This window comes from Rhagoletis pomonella, unplaced genomic scaffold (assembly GCF_013731165.1).
Source record: "Rhagoletis pomonella isolate Grant_MI unplaced genomic scaffold, Rhpom_1.0 Rhpom_scaffold_00002, whole genome shotgun sequence".
In the NCBI taxonomy this organism is placed as follows: domain Eukaryota; kingdom Metazoa; phylum Arthropoda; class Insecta; order Diptera; family Tephritidae; genus Rhagoletis; species Rhagoletis pomonella.
Window position 1 is genome coordinate 98,822,023 of NW_023458556.1, and position 22,259 is coordinate 98,844,281.

The 22,259-nt window shown below is 36.9% G+C and overlaps 1 protein-coding gene across 1 annotated transcript in view; it reads right to left on the bottom strand.

Annotated features, from left to right (window-relative positions):
- Positions 1 to 2,548: 2,548 nt before the first annotated feature.
- Positions 2,549 to 22,259, bottom strand: part of LOC118734235 (paraplegin) — a gene marked incomplete in the record, with an annotated part of 425,846 nt that continues 406,135 nt past the window's right edge. The window contains 2 exon segments of the mRNA XM_036463957.1: positions 2,549 to 2,813; positions 2,869 to 3,067. Of these exon segments, the coding sequence (XP_036319850.1) occupies positions 2,667 to 2,813; positions 2,869 to 3,067 (346 nt within the window).

Genomic DNA, 22,259 nt, shown 5'->3' on the forward strand with positions numbered 1-22,259 from the left:
TATATGCAGGTGTCCCTCAAGCCAGTGTTCTAGGACCCATATTGTACGTAATATACACTCGCGATTTGCCAACTGATGATAGTCTAACCATTCCAACGTTTGCTGATGACACAGCTATCCTAAGCAATAGTTCAGACCCTAAAGGGGCTTCTTACAAGCTGAAATAATCTTTGAAAAAGTTAGAGCTATGGCTAGGTTCTTGGAGAATAAAGGTTAGCGAAAGCAAGTGTGTTCAGAAAACATTTACTTTGAAGAAAGAAACTTGCCCACCACTAAAAATAAACAGCAAGGCTTTACCACAAAAAGATAGTGTCAAATACCTTGGGATGACACTAGATAGAAGACTTACCTGGAAAAAGCATATAGAAAACAAAATTTCTCAAGCGAAACTAAATTAAGCCTAGATAACCCAGGGACCCCACCCTAGAATGTCAGGGTACTTGGTACTCCGACTTGGCGATGTTGAGCTCGAAATATTTAACATTTTAGTTAAGGACTGAAGGTCCTGAATAACTAAAAAAATTAAAGGGCCACCTTGCCCTGGATTTGAAAGAGTTAATTTGAATGTTATAATAGAAGCACTTTATTGAAATAAATAAATAAGCGTAATTTACAATAGTAACACCCCGATGCAGCTGCCGCTGCTCCGAGTTCTGCCACCTTTTATAGCCTGTTCTGCTGCCGTTGTTCCATAGCCAGACATACCCGACGTCAGTGAGACGCCTTGCCCTTGAATTCCCACAGGTAACTTGGAACACACTGATTTCACAACCGTGTGAAATAATATTATGCTGACACCGCTGCAATGCCTAATGCATTGGCTCCGTTATACTAATGGTTGCGTAAGCATTAGCCAGAGGTACTAACTATGGCCGACGGTTCCCATAGGTGTCTGATAGCGTTGCGCAGTATTGCTATTGCATGATATGGTGAAATGCACTTGGCCTTGACAAAGGTGTAGGATGTCAATTATATTGTGAACAATAATTATGCGGACATGGCGCATTGTATTGCTGGACTGTGGGAATGCAACATGTTGGGTGACGGCGGATGTGTTAACTTTTATATACCGCCCGCCTGCACGGCAGGATATTATCCTGACATACTTAAGTGCGCTTTTCAGGGTGAAAACTGTATGGTGGTATGTGACTCTAACGCGCACCACGATCTTTGGCACTCAAGCTTGGCAAATAATCGTAGGAAAAGCATATTGGCTGAGAAGAGACGATTCGTCATTCTTGACCATGAACAACGACGTACCTACCAGGTTTCTGGGGAGCTGTAACAATAGCTAGCGCGGGTCTGATAAACAGCATAACTTGGCGACCTATGCTAACGCTAGCATCGGACCTACACATATATTCAAAGTATATTCAAAGTATAATCATCTCAATCAATACAAAAAATCAAGGAAACATTTATTTTTCATCAATATAATAGCCTTTAAAATCTTTTTTCTGGTAAAAAAACGTAAACGAACGATGCATTTTCAATATATTTAATCCGGAAAAACCTATACCCTATCAGCGCTGGCGTTGCCATATGGCAACAGGACATATCTCACGTCCCAGCACACCTACCGAGGTCCTTTTTTCGTTTATTTCTTAATTATGGTCCCAGTGGCCGATCCTGAAAATTTCATCTAAAAAACACTATATATAATACCCAAAAGGATTTGCTGTCCATGTTATCCAATCGGCACCGTCCGCGCGGTTTTCGAAAATGAGATGTCAAATGAAAGAGCTTGGGCTGTAGATGCTAGGACTTGTCCTTAATTTTGGCAATTTATGTTCGAAATTTTTTTTTATACGAAAAAAGTGCGGAGAACCGTCAACAAAAAAAAAATCCAAAAATCAACGGTAAGTCCAAGATACTTAAAATTTGCACTTTGGTTAACTAAAATTTGATGGGCTACAAAACTGAATACCAAAATGTTGTCTAAAGACGTTGATCAAGAAGTTAGAAGTTTTGGTCAAACTTCGCAGAATTTTCATAATTTGGATTTATGTCGTGTTTGTTTAGTAATCAGCTGTACTTTCATAAAAAAATAATAAGCGTCAAATAAAGTGAAGAAAAATAGCCAAAATTTACTAAAATATCCCGTCCCAGTTTTTATTTGGTTCACTGTATGTGTATCTCGGTAACCGATTTATCAATTTGGACCTAACTCTGTGCAATTATTGACCTTGGCATAAAAAAGCTATATGTTGAAAATTTTCGAAATCAGACTGAAATTACGCCCGTTTTCCACTTAAAAAAAAAACGCGTAAAAAACGTTAAAAACGTAGGGTGCGTTGCTTTCAAACGTTGCACCACGTTGGATTTTGTATTATAACAGATGAAGGAACGTGCTCACGATTTAAAATAATAATAAAAATTCACAAAAAAATTCGAAGTTTGTAAGAATTGCCCATATACTCCGAATTTGATCAAAATCGGACAACGTTTACCTTTTTGGCCGACAAGAGCTGTGGGCGCGGCAGTGCTTCGACCTTTGCCATTTTCCACATTTCTTTATTCTTAAGTGTTAAAGAGATCATATGCGAAATTTCAGCGTATTTGTAGTATGGTCAAAGATTTTTTGTATTTCCAGTCATTACGTAACACATAATAATTTATTTTTTCTCGTTTCTATGCTAGGTATGAGCAGTAAATAACTGAGTTTACTACTCCTTCTCACTGAGGGCTTTCAAAGACTTTTCAAATTCAACAGGTTCTAGTGCTCTGTTTGCAACTTCATAAGCAGGTGGACCAATTAAATTTACCACTTCATCGTATGAAAGCGTTTCCTTTTCAAGCAAAGCCTCTGCCATCTAAAAAATTAAGGTAATAAAAACATATATAATTCAAAAGTTCACTATAACATACCTTTTCGAGTTTATTCATATTATTCTTGAGTAGATTTTCAGTTGTATTATACGCGTTGTGTATCAGATTTCGAGCTTCTTTGTCAATTATCCTCTGTAAGTTTTTCGAAAATGGATGATTGAAGGTTCCTACTTCGTTAGCATCTGTTACATAAATAGGGCCTAGGTACTCATTCATCCCAAATTTTTGAATCTGTGCAAAAAATCGAAATATTACAATTGCTTATATTTTATATACATACATCAAATTCTTTTATTCAACACCTTCCACAGCAAAAATTTAGTCCAGTTTAGAGGGTGATTAAAGAACTAGGTGTGTTCTCTTATCTCAAACGTTATAAAGCGATTTGGAACACATTTCAGATTCACAATGTGAATTTGAAAATGCCTTATTAAATTCAAGGTAATGTTTGTTAAACTTTGGTAAACATTTTTGTCATTAAAACGAAATTAAAGTTCATATCAAACTTAGTTTTACTAAAATGTGTAATACAAACACATGTAAGGATCAGTTCACTGACCATTGTGGAATGGGTTCGCTAACATCATTTCGACAAATTAGAGGATTCCACTAGTTATCTATAGTAGCATTAAAATTTCTTTTTGCTGGATCTATTTATTTAAAAAATAAGCATTATCTTTAGATATTAGAAATCATTTTTAACTTAACTGACATCTATAATTTAAATGTCGACTTTAAACAAGTGATGAAGTTTAAGTCATTACAGATAGAAAAGGTGTTGAATAACAGCCCCAATATACATATATACACATATGGATAAAAGTGTTCGTCAGTTATCATATTTGCCTTTTAAAGGTATGACACGCCCACAAAATAATATATTTTTCATTATTTTTGTGTAAAATGTTAAATATTTCCTAGTTAGTCAATCAAACCCTTTACTCAGAATTAAACCAAAGTTGGGATAGAATCCGACTATTACTACCAACAAAATAACTACCCAGAGTATACTGCAGACATTTTTGGCTTACAGATCTGATATAGCCGTCCCACAAAAATCTAATCATCGGCCCATTTAGTAATCACCTGGATAGCGAATTGCAGAAAATATCGACCCCTTTGCGCAAAATTATCGTCTGTTACAAATACCATATTTTACAGGAGTGTTTTTTTATTTTTCTCTGCTTTGGCTAACACCACCAATACTAAAATTTAGATTTGCTGAGATAATTGGGAAATATAACTAAACGCAAGATTTTTTTGTAGAAAAGTCTCTATTTTCTGAAAAACGTGTTTTTTGGCACATACGATAATTTGAAGTGTGCAACTTCCACCGGGTCTGTCCAACGGGACAGAGGCGTTAGCTGGGTGGGGTTCTTTGTGCATGCGAAGAGGTGCCGTGCGTCATGTGGCGACTCTCCGCATGCCGGGCACTCATAGGGTATATCTACATTCACTCTGCTCAGGTATAAGTTTATCCTCCCTGAAGTGAAACCCCAAACTGGTGAGGAAAAATACTAGTTTACAACTAGAATTTCCTGACTGAAACCGAACTAGTTAGAAAATTACCACACTTGCACCATGTTCAAAACGCTTTATTCATGCCCTGTTTTATTTGACTTCGACAGTTTAATACAATAAAGTACACAAAATATTATAACTTTTATTTGGGTATATTGTAAACCATTAAAGCGAGTACAAACTCAATTATACCAGACCTAAAAAATGATTAATAACACTGATTTACAGGAAAAATGTTCAATGGATGCCACTTTCCAATTCCTATATATAATCGCTCGCTGATTCTGAAAATCTAGTTAATTTTTTCTATGGATACGTTTTCGAGATATTTGCAATTTACCATTATTCAGGACATGAATCACGTAACTTTGAAACGATAGTCGTTCAAACGATACTAACTAAACGATGTCGTCAAAACACTGATTCATGTATTTGTTTTGCTGTTAGGTGTTAGTGTTACGGTTACATGAAGCAAAATTAAAATCGAGTTGACGATATCGCACAAACGATCAAACATGTTTTGGTTTAAATGAAGCAAGACAATCTCAACACGATATCGTCCAGACGATTGTCGTCATACGTGACTCCTGCCCAGCTTAAATTGGTTCCACTTAATCACGTATATCTTACGAACCAATTTAACAATCTTAATATGAAATACGCAAATAAAAGCTAACAAAATTCTACATAGACTGTATATACATCACTTTCCGATAGGGCTTATAGTTTCTGGCAAATTAATTAATCATTCCAGTTTTTTATATTTTTTAATGAAAAAATTAACAAATATCAAACTTTAACAGAAGAAAAATTACAAAATAAAAAATAATATAAAAAATGGGTCCTTTCGCGATGGCAAGGCTGCCACTTCCGCTCGCGAAGATACCGCCCACAGATGTCACCATCAGCACACACTACACATGTAATACACACACCCACACACACACACATGTATACAGATAAACAAACGTTAAGATTCTCATCCGTGCGGACGTGTCCGAGCAGCCCCCTCGATTTATAAATAAAAACCCCTCACACTATTTGTACATTTAAAGCGAAAAATTCTGTGTTTTCTTTCTTGCATAGAGTGGAACCAGTGTTACTAAGTGGTAAGCTACCGGCAATATAAAAAACCAAGGGCCTAAATTGTTCATAGTCCTCCGTAGCCTTAGTGAACGGCACCAAAAAATAAAAAATTAAATTGTACAGTCCATTGCCAACAATAAAAACGTTTAAAAGTGATATAGATCCATATTAGGGATGTTGCGAATGTGGAATTTTAGACATCCGCGGATGCGAATGCGGATGTTTAAAAGCTAACATCCGCGGATGCGAATGCGAATGCGGATGTCAAATATTTTTAAGAAATAATTTTGGTGAGTACATTAGGTGATTTAGGTAAATAAAAAATGGAAAAGTTAGTAATTTTTAATAATGTTTTTTTATTTAGAACTTCAATTAAAAAACTGGAACATTGTATTTAAGAAAGAGTAATTTTGCTGCCTTTTCGGGTTACAGCCTGTTTCCTAACGGGTCGTAAATCAAACCTGCGCCACTAAATAACTATTCGCTCGAGGCGCTAAACTTGAAACTTGACAAAATTGTAAAATGTTTTCGATTGACGCTGCACCAGTTGAGAGGACTTTCAGTTATGTTTCCTTTTTTATTTCGGTGCAACAGTTCCTTTTTGGGAATTGCATCGGGGCCGCAAATGTCGGATGTATCCTCCGGACTTTCATCTTCACAATCTAGCATCATGGAAAGATCGTTGTTTAAACACCGTAGTGTTCCAATTTTGAGCATCAATTCTTTTGATTGTTTCAGAATTTCGAGAACCTGTTACGTCATCAGCGTTTTCGATTTAAGTTTTTGTAATTCATTTTTAATCCTGTCTTCTGTGACTGGTTTGAAATATGTGCGCTTATAGCGAGGTTGTGAATAGGTGGATATGGCAAATAAATTGTTATTTTCTAGGAATGAAAATGTCGAAGAAAATTCTGTTTTGAAAGTCGTGGCTGCCAGCAGAACTAGTTTAAAATCTTGTTATTTTGTTAAAAAGGTACCCCGATTTTTATAATAATTTGAATTTTGGAATCACGGACGATAAAGGCCTCAGATTTGCTTAGTTCTCGGCTGACTTCTTGGAAAGGTTCGCCTGTAATGAATACCTTGTAATTAGTTTTTTTTATGAGTTAGTTGAGCTCGGCTTTTCCTAGTTGCAGGCAGTCACAATTAATTACTCACCGCTATCGGTACCATAAGCTATCAAATCTGTTTTGTTGTTCCATTCCATGCGCTCAATGTGTTTTGATATATTTTTTGAGGCGAATGAACGCAAATTTTGAACACATATATCGCTAATACTATTTTAAAAGGGCTCATTTTTACATTGTCGCTGAAATGAGAAAAAACACAACTAACTAAATTTTTGTATTGCCTAAAACGATGTGAGGACTTATGATTCGATGAAATGCATCACAATCAATCAAAAAGTTAATTTTGGATTTTTAGTTAGTTACGGCTTTTTGTATTTCAGCTACGATGTAAGTTAAGCCCTTTTCATACTATACTAACGATATATTACATGCCAAGTCCCACTCCTCAATAGATATAAAATTCACCTTGAAATAATTCTTATTTAATTTGTGAACTTGGCTGTCGACTTATTTACATACCATTTTATTTTTTATTTCGTTGCGTGCTAATTTTGACAATTCACACAAAATTAAAATAAATGTTTTTGTTTTCGAGCTGAAAGACTAATAAAAGGAAACACGGAACTTCAGAGTAATAAGCAGGGAACGGATTTTATGGAAATTGCCTTTTTTTCTGCTAAAGAGATAGAGTATATTCGATTAAGAATGTCCACGATTTAGCCTATTTCGTTACTTTATTTTGCCTTTTTTATAGGTTTTTAGGTCCTAAAAATCCGTTCCCTGGTAATAAGTTTTATGAGGAAAAAATAATTACACTAAGAAAAAGTAGAAAACAACTAGAGATGCATCCAGTTTTTTCAACAGACCTTTGATAAATAATATTCGATTCTCTTTATAGCCAGCCGTTGAACATTTTCGCTAAAATTTTTGTTTGCCAGATATACGTTTTATCAGTGCACTTGTACAATATTCGCATTCGCAAAAGCTCCGCATTGCTTATTGCGAATGCGAATGTCAAAATTTATTCGGAAGTTCCGCGGTTGCGAATGCGAATGCGAATATTCGCACCAACCATGATCCATATATGTACACATATCGGAGGAATTAAATTTCACAGTGCCATATTACTGTATATACCTATATACATACATACATATAGTGAGGAAAAACTTATAAACTTAAAACTTTGTTCGGGAGCGTCGCGTAACAATTACAAACGCGAAATACATAATTAAATAAATATACATACAAATAAATATACATTTCGGGCGCTAACTCAAACCAACAAATTAACAAAAGTCATAATCAACAAGCAACTCAACATCACCAGGAGCAAGCGCAGGACTACTGGGAGGAAAAAGGGAACAAGCATCCATCCGGATATCAAATGCACCCACATTATTAGACCCATAATAAAACCCATATACCCCCTACCGCCAAAGTGAGTTGTATCGAACCTTTATAAAAAAAAAAAAATCGATATTTTGCTAGAATTTGAATATATATATATATATATATATATATATATAAATACATATTTACATACATAAATATACATATCGGTAAAAACTTTACGGTTCCAAAAAACGGTTTGAACAAAAAATAAAAAATTCGTATGTACATACATAGTACATATATACGCATGAAAAAATAACTTTAAATTTCTGCTTTAGCTTAATTTTCGTGTTTAGTAACACACCAAAGCCCAAAACATAAAAAATTTAAGTATCTACTTGCAATAATTGCCCGGCAGTACCCCTTCTGCTTGTACTCATATCAAGCAATAGCAGGATTGCATACCAAATAAGCAGCAGAAAACAAAAGTCAGAATAATACCAACCAAATAAAAAATTAAGCGCGAAAAATATTCTTACTTATTGGCTAAACAAATTAGAAAAGAAGTGGCAGTAAATACTGCATATTTATGTATGTAAACATATTATATTACAGCTTCTAAAACCCATAAATAGCAAATATCAAAAACACCTAAATATATGTAATAGGTACCAAGCCATTGCATATTTTATTTCTGGCCTCCCAGCATCTGTACCACGAAGTAATACACATACGTGCATACGTGGAGGTAAACAAGTATACAAACCCTTATTAGCCCCTAATCTGCATCGAATTGCACATAAACAAGCTTATGTACATACGGTCATCAGCAAACTCACTGCCCATTTGACTTAGCTAAAAAGTTCGTTACTCCCAACAGCTAACAAATTACTCGTACATATATACAAACGGGCATACATCAAAACAAAGCAACGAAATTGCAATCACTAATTATCTCTTTCTCCCGTCCTTCGCAAAAAACATAGTGGCATACACACTAACCAGTATCAGCCGCCCTCGCTTAACATATGTTAATATATTGTATCATTGCATCAGTGTTGCCAGGTTTTAAAAAAATAAAATCTATATATTCTCGCATACATAAATGCCTTCTGATAAAACTCCAGCAAAGGAGCAATTAGCCAAAACCCCAACCACTTTAAAAGTAACAACAATGGTTGATGAGGACAAACCTCAAGGCACACCTGCAGAAGCTACACGCTTGAAGCAGGGTGCAAAACAGAGAAAAACAAAAGATTTCTCAGGCGCAAGATTCATTTCTGATAGTGACAGTTTGATAAAATACTGCACTAAATTCTCCTCAGCCCCAATTGAAGACAATTCTGAATCGGTTCTGGAAATAAAAAACCACAACCTTGGCAACTTCTGGGCGCGCCTTCAAGCGGCATATGACACAATTATAGAAACGGATGATTCCGATTTACCCGAGAATTTCAAAGCTTCGGCTGCCGCTAAATACGAAAACTGCCTTGACCAATATGAAGAGACAAAAGCTATGATCTCCGATCAGCTTAAGTTATTAACCCCAGTTAGAGCACCTACTCCACCCCCAAGAGTAGAAGTAAGCCAAATTGAAGAGCAAAGCTCAGGCATATATCTCAAAGTACCAGCATTTGAAACGGAAACTTTCCATGGGGGTTATGAACAATGGCCGTCCTTCCGGGACATGTTTACAGCCGTATACATAAATCACCCAAAATTGTCACAAGCGCAGAAACTGTACCACCTCAGGTGCAAGACTAAAGGTCAAGCAGGCAGTATAGTAAAACAATTCGCATTAAATTACGATAATTTCAATCTGGCTTGGGAAGCATTAAAAGAAAGATACGAAAATGAAAGAGTACTGGTTGATAAACAAGTAACAATTTTAATGAATCTACCGTAAATTCAAAAAGAAACGAGTGAAGAATTTATTAAATTACAGTCCACTGTCTCAAACTGTCTATCAGTTTTATCCACTCAAAATATTCCCACAGATAACTGGGACCCTATTCTGGTAAATATTTGTGCCGCAACTCTACCAGAAAAATCGTTACTTTTATGGGAGCAATCGCTCTCCTCCCGTAAAAAATGCCCGACGTGGCAACAAATGAAAGATTTTCTAACTACCCAGTACGAAATCGCAGAGAGGGTAGATACAAAAATTACAAAAGCCAAAAATACACCAAATGATCTACATAGAAGCTTCATAAAACCCCAAGCCAGCAATCACAATTCACATAATAGAAGCTTCAATAGATCGCAATCATTTATGAACGAAAATAAACATACGTCATGCGAATTTTGTAAAGGAGGTCACCCATTAAGATCTTGCGAGAAGTTTAAAAAGCTTACGACGACCGAAAGATATAATGTCGTCAGAAACAACAGGCTTTGCACAAATTGCTTCTCACTGAGAGTAAATTTAATTGTGTATACTGCCAAAAGAGGCATCACTCGATGCTCCATTTTAATAATTTTACCCCCCAAAATAGCTCTAACTCTCAAAGAGCCACAGGGCTAGTTGCAACAACTAGACCCGAAAACCAGGAAGTTAAAACCGAAAAACCATGCTGTTCAAAAACAGCTAATATACAAGCGCTTCATTTTGAAAATGAAAGCAAAATTTTACTGCCAACCGCGATTGTCTCGATTGAACATCGAGGTGAATTATTTAAGCTTAGAGCTCTAATCGATCATGGCTCACAAAGATCGTTTATCTCATCAAAAGCACAAAACCGATTAAAACTATCTACCCCAAACTCAAGCTTTGAAATTTCGGGAATGGGTGGAAGAGTAATACAAAACTCTAATAAAATCTGCTCATTAACCCTGATTTCCTCCAATGCGGATGTAAGAATAGAAGCCAAGCTATAGTTCTGCCGCAACTAACAAGGGGAAGCCACAGCTTACCCCACGCGTACGAAGCACTATCACAAGTGATACAAGCCCTCAACTCAGCAGCGTTCCCCCTAAAAAAGATAACCGCCAATCACCCCGAAATCCTTAAAGATATAAATAAAGAAAATTTATTAGATTCAAACTTCCTAATATTCGAAAAGGAAAGTACAACCAAAACCGATCTCAGATAAATTCTCATATACTCTTGAGTCGATATCTGCTCAATCCGCAATAACTAAAACACAAATTCTGTCGGCTGTAGCGAAACTTTTCGACCCCGCAGGATGGCTTTCGCCAATTATGAGACAAGCGAAAATCCTGATACAAGAATTATGGCTAGACGGAACCGAATGGGACGAGCAAGTAAAACCACTTCGCTTGGTAAAATGGTCCCAATTTGCTAACAACTTGACGCTATTGCAGAGATACTAATCCCTAGATGGGTAAATTACTCACCCGAATACCAAGTAGAACTGCATGGCTTCTGCGACGCCTCTGAAAAGGCATATTACGCAACTATATATGTGCGCACCCAAATTAACAGCACAATTTCAAGCCATTTATTAGTAGCAAAGGCCAAGGTGGCACCTCTCAAAACACTAAGTCTACCACCACTTGAACTCTGTGGCGCGCTATTACTCGCAAAATTAGCCTCAACTGTGCAAACGCATTTAAACATGACCAATCAAAAATTATATCTATGGTCAGATTCAGCTTGTTTAGCTTGTTTAGAAAAACCACCCCACTCATGGAAAACATATGTTTCCAATCGCACAGCCCAAATACTTGATTTAGTTGGGCCTGCAACATGGCGACATGTAGCCAGTGCTGATAACCCCGCCGATCTTGGCACAAGAGGTTGCAAACCCCTGCACCTCGCCACCACCACACTCTGGTGGAACGGCCCCAGCTGGCTAATAGAATCACAACAATTCTGGCCACAATCCCCCATACGCAACATAATTGCCCCAGAAAGTCGAAAAGTTGAAACTAGAACGATATTCCTCGTTCCCTAGGGGTAGTCGCCTATATGCTCAAATTCGTAGAGCGCCTAAAAAATAAGGTGAAGAAAACACCGAATTCCCCAGATAACATGTTAACGCATCAATACCTACAAAAAGCAAAGGTTTCCCTTGTTGCATACACTCAAACGCGCTATTTCAGCAGCGAAATGTTAATGCTAAGAGAATCAAAACCAATTGAAAAAAGAGTCAGATCTTAGTACTCAATCCATGTTTAGACACGAAAGGTCTGCTTCGTGCTAATGGACGGCTAGCGAACTCCAGCCTCACATATAACGAACGCCACCCCATAATAATAACAGAGAAATCCCCCTTTTCAACCCTATACCTCAGATTTCTCCACTTGTTAATGCTACATGCCGAACATCGCCTCATGCAACAAATGGTCCGACAACAATTTTATATTCCACGACTAAAGTCACAGATCAAAAAATGCCTATTTATGTGCAAAGTCTGCACTATACATAAGCAGAAGATGCGCGCGCAGATCATGGCAGCTCTTCCACCTGAACGCTGCACTTTCGCTCTGCCCTTCACTACCACTGGTGTTGACTTTGCTGGGCCTTTCCAGATAAAGGCTTCCATGTTAAGGACTTCAACCTTCACGAAGGGTTTTGTGACTGTCTTTGTATGCTTTATGATAAAGGCAGTACACCTCGAGCTATGTTCTGATCTGACAACTGCGGCTTTTCTCGCGGCATTTGCTCGCTTCGTCAGACGGCGGGGATTTCCATCAAAAATAATGAGCGACAATGGAAAAACCTTTGTCGGAGCCAAAAGAGCCACTAAAAAACAATTTGTTAAATTTATAGAGAAAGTCTCGCCTGAAATCGTAAAAAAATACGCACCCCAAGGCATTGATTGGCAAATTATCCCACCAAGTGCCCCACATATGGGTGGTCTATGGGAACCAGCTATAAAAAGCTTCAAAACACATTTTAAAAAAGTCGCTGGCACACACAAATTAAACTTTGAAGAATTTACTACATTATTAACCCGAATAGAAGCCGTTCTTAACTCACGGCCCCTCTCTGCGCTCTCGCAATATCCCTCCGATTTCACTGCCCTCACCCCTGGACATTTTCTTAGAAGAGCTCCACTTCTTGCATTACCCGAGCCAGACGAGCAATCCTTATCTCTAATGAATCGATGGGAACGAATGAAAATTCTCCATCATGAATTCAGTCGTAGATGGAAGGAAGATTATTTAAAAGACCTCCATAAAAGATATAGATGGAAGAACACTCAAGAGGAGCCTAAAATCCGAGAATGTGTTCTCATCCACGATGAGTGTCTTCCCCCCTCCGAGTGGCGCCTCGCAAGAATCGAAAAATTACATCGTGGCTCCGATGGTCACATACGAGTCGTAGATTTGCGCACACAAAACGGTACACTAACTCGACCGCTCGTAAAACTTTGCCTTGTACCGACCGAAATGCCAATAATCCATGAAACGTAATAATCGTAATTCCGACACACCTAAAACCGCAAACAAAACGAAAACTACGCAACTCAACTAACGTAAATAAGAGTATTTACTAATGTATACCCGATTAACCCACTAATCGGCCACTAACCGCCATCTAAAGTTTCTACCCAAAATTAAAGTCGCGATTTCTTCCTATAGAAATGGACGTTGAAATGCCCACATCATCCCCCTCCACTCCTGTTCCGACGGTCAGATCCGCGGTAACTGTACCGAGGGCCTCAGCACCACCAATTGCGGCACCACGATCTGCCACATCATTCGCCGGAGCAGCTCCAGTGCCATCCCCTCGTCCAGGCGTTCGGCGAGCGGCAACATCAGCAACCGCAGCGCCACAAGGCGCACCCTCAGCATCCGCTGCACCCGCAGCATTCGAACAGCCATTAACGGAGGAGCTGGATCAAGGCATCCTTCTTTGTGGCCTCTGTCACTGGCGCCACGCATTGAGCGCCTGTGCAATATTTCGTGGCCTGCAACCGGCCCAGCGGCAGCAAGTGGCACGGGCGCACGGGCACTGTTTGAACTGCCTCGCGCTGTCCCACATGACATGGGAGTGTACCTCACGCAGCCGGTGCCACGTATGTCAAAGGCGCCATCACACCGTGTTTCACCGATTCCCATCGGGTCCGCGGCGCAATGTCGCACGAAGACAGCAACTAGCTCCAGCTCCAGGTAATCGACACCGGCATCATGGCCAGCAGCAGAATGCCCAAATTTGGAGACTACCAACGGCTCACTACCGCCCCTCATTATCCCACCGCGGCCGACAGCAGTCCAGGTCGCACCACCGCCGCCCAACCGGGTTTGGCAACGTTGTGAAGACGTTGCAGCAGCTACAGCGCCTAATAGGCTAAGTATACGCCTAGGGGGGGGGGGCGGGATGGCTAAATGGGTCCTTTCGCGACGGCAAGGCTGCCACTTCCGCTCGCGAAGCTACCGCCCACAGATGTCACCATCAGCACACACTACACATGTAATACACACACCCACACACACACATGTATACAGATAAACAAACGTCAACTTAAAACTCGGTTTTGTAAAGTCACAATCGTTAAGATTCTCATCCGTGCGGACGTGTCCGAGCAGCCCCCTCGATTTATCAATAAAAACCCCTCACACTACTTGTACATTTAAAGCGAAAAATTCTGTGTTTTCTTTTCTTGCATAGAGTGGAACCAGTGGTACTAAGTGGTAAGCTAACGGCAAGGGCCTAAATTGTTCACTTTTTAATATATAACGCTTTTATAAATGGTCTAAAAAGTAGAAAATAATATTTCTCAGTCACACGGAATTTGTTTTGAAATTTTAGCAAAATTCGTTATAAACAATTTATGAGATTGAAAATGAAAATCGTTGGGCGCATGTAATAGACACCTGAATTGATATGAAGGGTAATATATGTTCATATGTATGTGGATATATGAACAACGGCCGCTTAAAATCGATCTCAAATTTGTACTTTCTCTGTAGAAATTTTAGGTCTATGTTATGTAGTTTGCCTATTGTCAATTAAATATAATGCTTTGTATTGCATGCGCCCCACGCTTTTCATTTTCAATCTCATAAATTGTTTATAACGACTTTTGCTAAAATTTCAAAATCATAAGTTATCAAAACAAATTCTATGGGACTGAGAAATATTATTTTCTACTTTTTAGTCCATTTATAAAAGCGTTGTATATTAAAAAGTTTTTTTTTTTATATTACTTATTTTCTACTATTTAGTCTTGTCTGTATAAAATTTTGCAATAGATATTAAAATAATTCAACGATATTAATAGATAGGTGCACACACATGCATTTACATCAGTGGTGCACAGCGTTGGCAGAGCTCCCAACACAAGCGCAATTTTTAACCGACTTCCAAAAAAGGAGGAGATTTTTTTTTTTTTTTTTTTTTTTTTATGTATGTTACCGCATAACTTTGGACCACGTCAACCGATTTCGATAATTCTTTTTGCATCGGAAAGGTAGTGTCTCAGAGGTGGTCCCATACTAATCTGGTTGAGATCCGATCAGTGGATCATGAGATATATATATATATATTTTTTTATATGGGAGTTGAAGTCGGTTTTTTTTTTGCTAAAAATTACTTGTTTTGTATCAGTATGTGTGTACTCAGCACAACAGCTCGCGCTTGTGATGCTTACAGCATGAAGTACAAACGCAAACTGACCGGCTGCTAGTAGGGATGCAAACGATGCATCGATGTTTCTGAAATATCGATAACATTGGCTAAAAAACCGATGTTTACCATCGATATTTGAAAATTACTAAACATCGTAAAATTGGCGATATATCGATGTCAATTTTAACGATGTTTTAAACATCGACTTTAGTTTCGGTTCAAAATTGCCATTGCGTTCACATCTTTATGTTATATTCTTTGGGCTCTGTCACACGGTCAGTATTTATTGACGTGATCCAAGTATCGCGATATTTATTGACGGTGTAGTATGCAGTATTGATGGATCGTGATCCATATCGCAAAATTTTTAAAAATTTTGAAATCTGGATCGCGGATCGCAATACCGTCAATAAATATTGAACGTGTAGCACTTTCAAAACGCGATCCATACATTTCTTCAGTACATCTTTTACTCTCATAATGTAAACATCGGCTCTGCCTTCACTCTCGGGGCTTAAAATCTTTCAAAACAAATTGAACAAATCTTAAAATAATTGTGGAATGCATTATTTGTAAGTTATACGTAAGTTATACGTACAGAATAAAAATATTTTCTTGCGTCATAATAAGCGTTCAGCAAAAAAAAATATGCAAATACTGACGCGATAAATATTGAACACGTAGCATTCGTGCGCGATCCATCAATCCATCAATATGGATCGCGATCCAAATATCGTGATAATTACTGACCGTGGGACAGAGCCCTTCGGGTAAGCGTATTACGGGTGATGGCAGCCATGTACTTAATAAAAGCAATTGGCAACGTTGAACATAGGCGATTTCCATGACGTAGTTACAGTATTTCAATACGACTTAAGGTGAGTGTAAGTATTATCTGCGCGTAAACAGCAAATCTATTATGACATTGGAAGGAAATCTAATTAAATTCAAAAAACCACCCATTGAAATGTTAACAATGTAGCAGTTTAGATGGACACTAGGTGTTTCTTGAAATTTTAACAAGCATTAAGTCAGTTCCAGGTATTTCAGGATTTGCAGGTTTTACAAGTAAAGCGGTTTTCGCCATTAATAAACCTTACGGAAGGTGGCGTACCTTAACATACTTATTAAAAAAGATAAATATCGGAAAATATCGATGTATCGATAGTTTTAGGGCGATTTTTTTCGGCATCGATGTTAGTGTTTACGATACATCGAAATATCGATGTATCGATGTTGGCTCTGAAAATTTGCATCCCTAGTGCGCCAGTGTTGCCAGGTCTTCGGCATGAGAAAACGTCCCTCTTGGTCGGAAAAAACGTCACATCCTGCCCAAAAACGTCTTTTTAAACTGTATGCACACAGAATTGTTCTTGTTAAACTTTTATTGTATACAAAGGTACATACATAAGTAAGGTGTATTAAAATGTCATTTCGACAGAGCACATTTAAAATTCGTTGTAAACTGGTTTGAGATTGTTAATATAAAAATCATTTTATAAATACACTTGTGATCAGCTGATTAAGTCATCAATATTTTGATCGATTTTTCTTTTTGTTTATTTAATGTTTATTATTTTTCCGAGCCAAGCTCATTATATAACAAACAAAATATAAATCCACATTTCAAATTTTGTGCAAAAATTATAAAAAATCTGCAAAGTTTAAGCTAATTTTTCAAGTTTTTATTCGGATTTTTAAGCATTTTTTTTAAGTATGCAGTTTGATCGCCCATTATTTTCCAGGGTAATAATGTGCAAGTTGCTAAAGAATCGCTTTGATTTTTAATATATATTTTTTCTCTTGTAGACATTTGGTTAGGTGGTCGATTGTCGAAAATGCTAAATTACGTTCGTCTAAGAAGGAACATAGCAATATTTTAGCCTTTTTTGCGTTCATTACATTTTCAATGAAGTCTTAAAAAAGTCGCCTACTCTTTTCTGACTTTTTATGCTGCTACAGCAGCATGCTTTTATGCTGCTACAGCAGCATGCTTTTGCGAGTGTGCGTGTTGCAATAAATAGATCAGCTCTTCCTGATTTGGCTTTTAATGTGCACTTGCAAACATTGCAATAAGCCGCGTAAACTCAGGTGTTTACAAAACCAGCCTTTGAACGCGGGATCCTTAGTCCAAGAATCCAAAAAAAATGCGCGTATGCATCGTATTTAAGTCATTTGTGTCCAAAGGACAAATATCTTTTGAAGAAGCTGCTGCAAAAAACAAAGCTCGTTAAGATTTATTAAGAAAATAATTCAAAATCAGTTCTACTTACAAGATTTAGTAACATAGAAAAATTACTGGGAAGTTAAAAAACGTCATTTTTTGCACAAGAAACGTCCGAACGTCAACAAGATACAAAAAACGTCCAAATGACGTTAAAAACATCAACCTGGTAACGCTGAGCTGCGCACACACGACTTGTATGCAGTGATCGGACTTACAAAAATTCTGTGTGGTAGAGTCTGGAAAAAAATGTGGTAGATTTCAAAAAAATGTGGTAGATCTCAGGTTTTAGATCAAACTTTGTACAAAAATTAAAGAAATTCTGCAAGGTTTCACCTAAATTGTAAACTTTTTTATTTACTCTAAAAAATAGTTGCTAAAAATTGCATTGAGTTTTGACAATTTTTTTTCTTGACAGTGTAAAGCAGTTTTTTCCATATCAACATATCTTTCGAACATATTTTAAGAGATTTCTGCAACCTTGCAGAGTGATGCCAGCTTTTCTTTTTATCACATCGCGATGTAGCGAACTAATGTGGCACGTTGCAGAAACCGCTACTTGCAATTTACCGATTTTGACAATTCTCAAGTAAAAGTAAACAACGCCTCAGAAACTTAAGATGCACTTAATTTTGCTAATACTTTCACAAAAATCGCCGTTTTCTAACATTTTCGCTATTAATTCTTTTTGTAAATCATATATTTTGCATTTTAAAAATGTATTATTGCGAAAATTTACTAATTTACAGTTTATTTTATCCTCCCATTCGGCTTTGTTTACTATTACTTGAGCAATTTCATCGCCGCCGGGAATGCGGAATCTTGTATTATATCATTCTTGTTACCATACAGTGTTTATAATTGGACATTTTCCGCTCTTAAAATTAAGGAAATTATGTCGAGCAAAAATGAAACTACTTGAAAACGCAAATATGTGGTAGATTTCAGACCTTGAGTGAGATGCCCAAAAAAGTGGCAGATCTACCACAATGTGGTAGAAGTCCGATCACACCGTGTGCACCACTGATTTACATATGTATGTACATACATAAGAGCACCAATTAATTTCATTTATATAAATGGCGTGTCGTCCACTTTCGCTGTAGCGTACGTAGTGCATAGATGACATCTACCTCGCCCTATGCACTACAGATGTCGCCCTATGCACTAGACTTTTTATAGGAACTTTTAAAGAAATGGCGTGTCGTCTATTTCCGCTGTAGCGTACGTAGTACATAGGGCGACATCTAGATGTCATCTACCTCGCCCCATGCACTACAGATGTCGCCCTATGTAGTAGACTTTTTTATAGGAACTTTGCAAAGCAAAGGTTTTATGGTGTCGGACACACAACATTTAAAGTTTCTGGATCCACAACATTGAAAGTTTCTGGATCCACAACATTGCAAGTTGATAAAAGCATTGTAATAACAGGTTCTGTGCCAAATTTTTGTATTTGTGCTAAAGCCTGTTCTGTTAAAAAAAAAATCAGGTTACTAATGAAGAAACTCGATTTATAAATAAAGAAATTAGACTTTTTGTATGAAAAATTAGCAGGAAAGAAAGTTACTCATACGCCACGTACACCTGAGTAACACGCCTTCTGCTTATATTTCATACAAAAAATCTTTGCGCATTTTCATTTGACCACCACTCGTTATTCGTTATTTGTCCCTCGCTTTCCTTCATTAGTAACTTGATTTTTTTTTTGTAACAGAACAGGCTTTAGCACAAATCCAAAAAATTTGGCACAGAAACTGTTATTTTTTTAACATTTTCTTCTGTTAAAGTTAGATTTTTTCTTAATTTTTTCATTATAAAATAAAAAAAACGGAAGGATTAGTTAGTTTGTCAGAAACTATCAGCCCTATCGGAAAGTGATGTATATAGGTGGTCACCGTACCTATATGATGATGATGTATATAGGTACGGTGAACATCCGCCCTTTATTTTAAAGGACAGTCCTTTATTTAAACCCCCTGTCCTTTGTAATTTTTGTCAAAATAAAGCACGCCATTTGTCCTTTATTTCTTAAACTGTCCTTTAAATTACCTTTGGATTTTGCAGAGGTAAATTTTTAAACATAGAATATGAAAAAATAAAAATGTCCATAATGAAACAGAATGAAACAGAATGAAAACCTTCGTCAGTTTGCTTCGCACCCCACTTAAGGGTCACGAATCCTTGATAATACTGATAAGGGTAAATTTATGTAATTGAAAAAAAAATTAACTAATATTTAGACATTTTCCCAGAAAAATTAATATACTTTGAGTAAAATTCATTGTTGACAAAAGCATAGGGATCGTGTTGCACGCTAAGTTTTTAGATCCACTGAAAAATAACAATAAACCTCCGCTCAATTATGATAAACGCATTGTGGCAGCAAAGGATGGCGAAGTCCTTTATAAGGATTTGGTTTCGGAATCGGTTAAAATCCGGTTACAGCGCCTTTCGAGAAGAGGAACTTGTACAATTTAATAATATAATTAACTGGCAAATATTTGATCTAAATTACCATCATACAAGTTGTATATTCGTATTCTAAAATCATTGGGAAAAATGTCCTTTATTTTACGTTCGTTAATATGGTCCTATATGGTATATTTCATTTTCATTAGCTTTGATTTGACGTATCTCATTTTAAGATTGTTAAATTGGTTCGTAAGATATACGTGATTCAAGTGGAACCACTTTTTCTTTTAAGCTGAATAACGACAAATTGCAAATATCGGAATCAGCGAGCGATTATATATCGGAATTGGATAGTGGCATCCATGGAACATTTTTGCTGTAAACCAGTGTTATTAGCAGGGAACGGATTTTTAGGACCTAAAAGCCTATAAAAAAGGAAAAATAAAATAACGAAATAGGCTGGAAAAGGCAAAATAAAATAGCGAAAAAGGCAGGAAAAGGCACTAGGTATTGCAAAAAAGGCAAAACAAAATAGTGAAAAAGGCAGGAAAAGGCACTAGGTATTGCAAAAAAGCAAAATAAGGCACTAAAAAAAGAGAGAAAATACGAAGAACAATCAAAAAATACATTTATTTTAGATATGTTTATATTACAAGTAAAAAGAGAAAAACCATGAACTAGTTTCATAATATGAAAAATTTGTACTTTGAATCTTTGACTATTTTATCCTTTCGAGTTTCTAGCTCATAAAACTTTAATCTTTATAGTTGTAGTAACATTGAACCACAAGATGCATTTTGAAGTTTTCTGGCAGCATTTTCATTCGATTTTCGCGAAGAAAAGCCTTGAATGTACTAAATGTGCGCTCGACGTAAGTTGATACAAGTGGAGCCCAATTTAAATATGGAACGTTTGAAACGTTCATATTATCAGGAATAAGGGCGCTTTCCTCGCCCTTTACAATTTTATCTACACGATCATTAGTTAAGTGCCCGTTAGAGCTAATTTAATGAATGTTTCTGAGGGCACCCTGAAATTGTGCATATGGAAACTGTGCATACGAAATAATGCATATGAAAAAAACCGAAATAATGCATACGAAAAAACCGAAATAATTCATATATGCACAGTTTCGGTTGAAAACCGAAATAATGCATATGAAAAAAACCGAAATAATGCATATATGCACAGTTTCGGTTGAAAACCGCAATAATGCATATTAGAAAAACCGAAATTATGCATATGCACTCTTTCGTTTGAAAACCGAAATAATGCATATGAAAAAAACCGAAATAATGCATATATGCACAGATTCGGTTGAAAACCGAAATAATGCATATGAAAAACCCGAAGTAGTGCATACATGCACCCTTTCGTTTGAAAACCGAAACAACGCATATGAGAAAAACGAAGCAATGCATACATGCACAGTTTCGGTTCAAACCCGAAATAATGCATATGACAAAAACCGAAGTAATGCATTCATGCACAGTTTCGACTCAAAACCGAAGTAATGCATATGACAAAAACCGAAATAGTGCATACATGAAAACGAACTTCTTTCTGAGTAGGCGGCCTGCGGCATGTCTCCAAGCCTACATTACCTGAGAAAACGGCTTTGAATTTTTCCAACACCAATTTGGCAAGAGGTCCCTGCGCTTCTATAAGCCGCATGGGCATGTGTACATTTTTTAATCTTAAAAAAAAAAATTGTAAATGCTATAATCACTCTTTTAAAGGTAGAAAAGGCAAAAAAAAGGCAAATATCTTAAAACAGGCAAAAAAAGTCAACATCAAATGTGTATATATGGAATCAGGGAAAGCTAAATCATCATAGCAGAAAAAAGGCAATTTCCATAAAATCCGTTCCCTGGTTATTTGTCGTTTTTTAGCAGGTCTGGTATAATTTAATTTGTACTCGCTTTAATGGTTTACAATATACCCAAATAAAAGTTATAATATTTGGTGTACTTTATTGTAATAAACTGTCGTAGTCAAATAAAACAGGGCATGAATAAATCGTTTTGTACATAGTGCAAGTCTGGTAATTTTCGAACTAGTTCCGTTTCCGTCAGGAAATTCTAGTTGTAAACTAGTATTTTTCCTCACCAGTTTGGGGTTTTACTTCAGGGAGACTAAACTCATACCTAACTCGATTTTCGGAATCACCGAGCAATTCTATATAGGAATTGGATAGTGACATCCATTGAACATTTTTGGTGTAAACCAGTGTTATTAA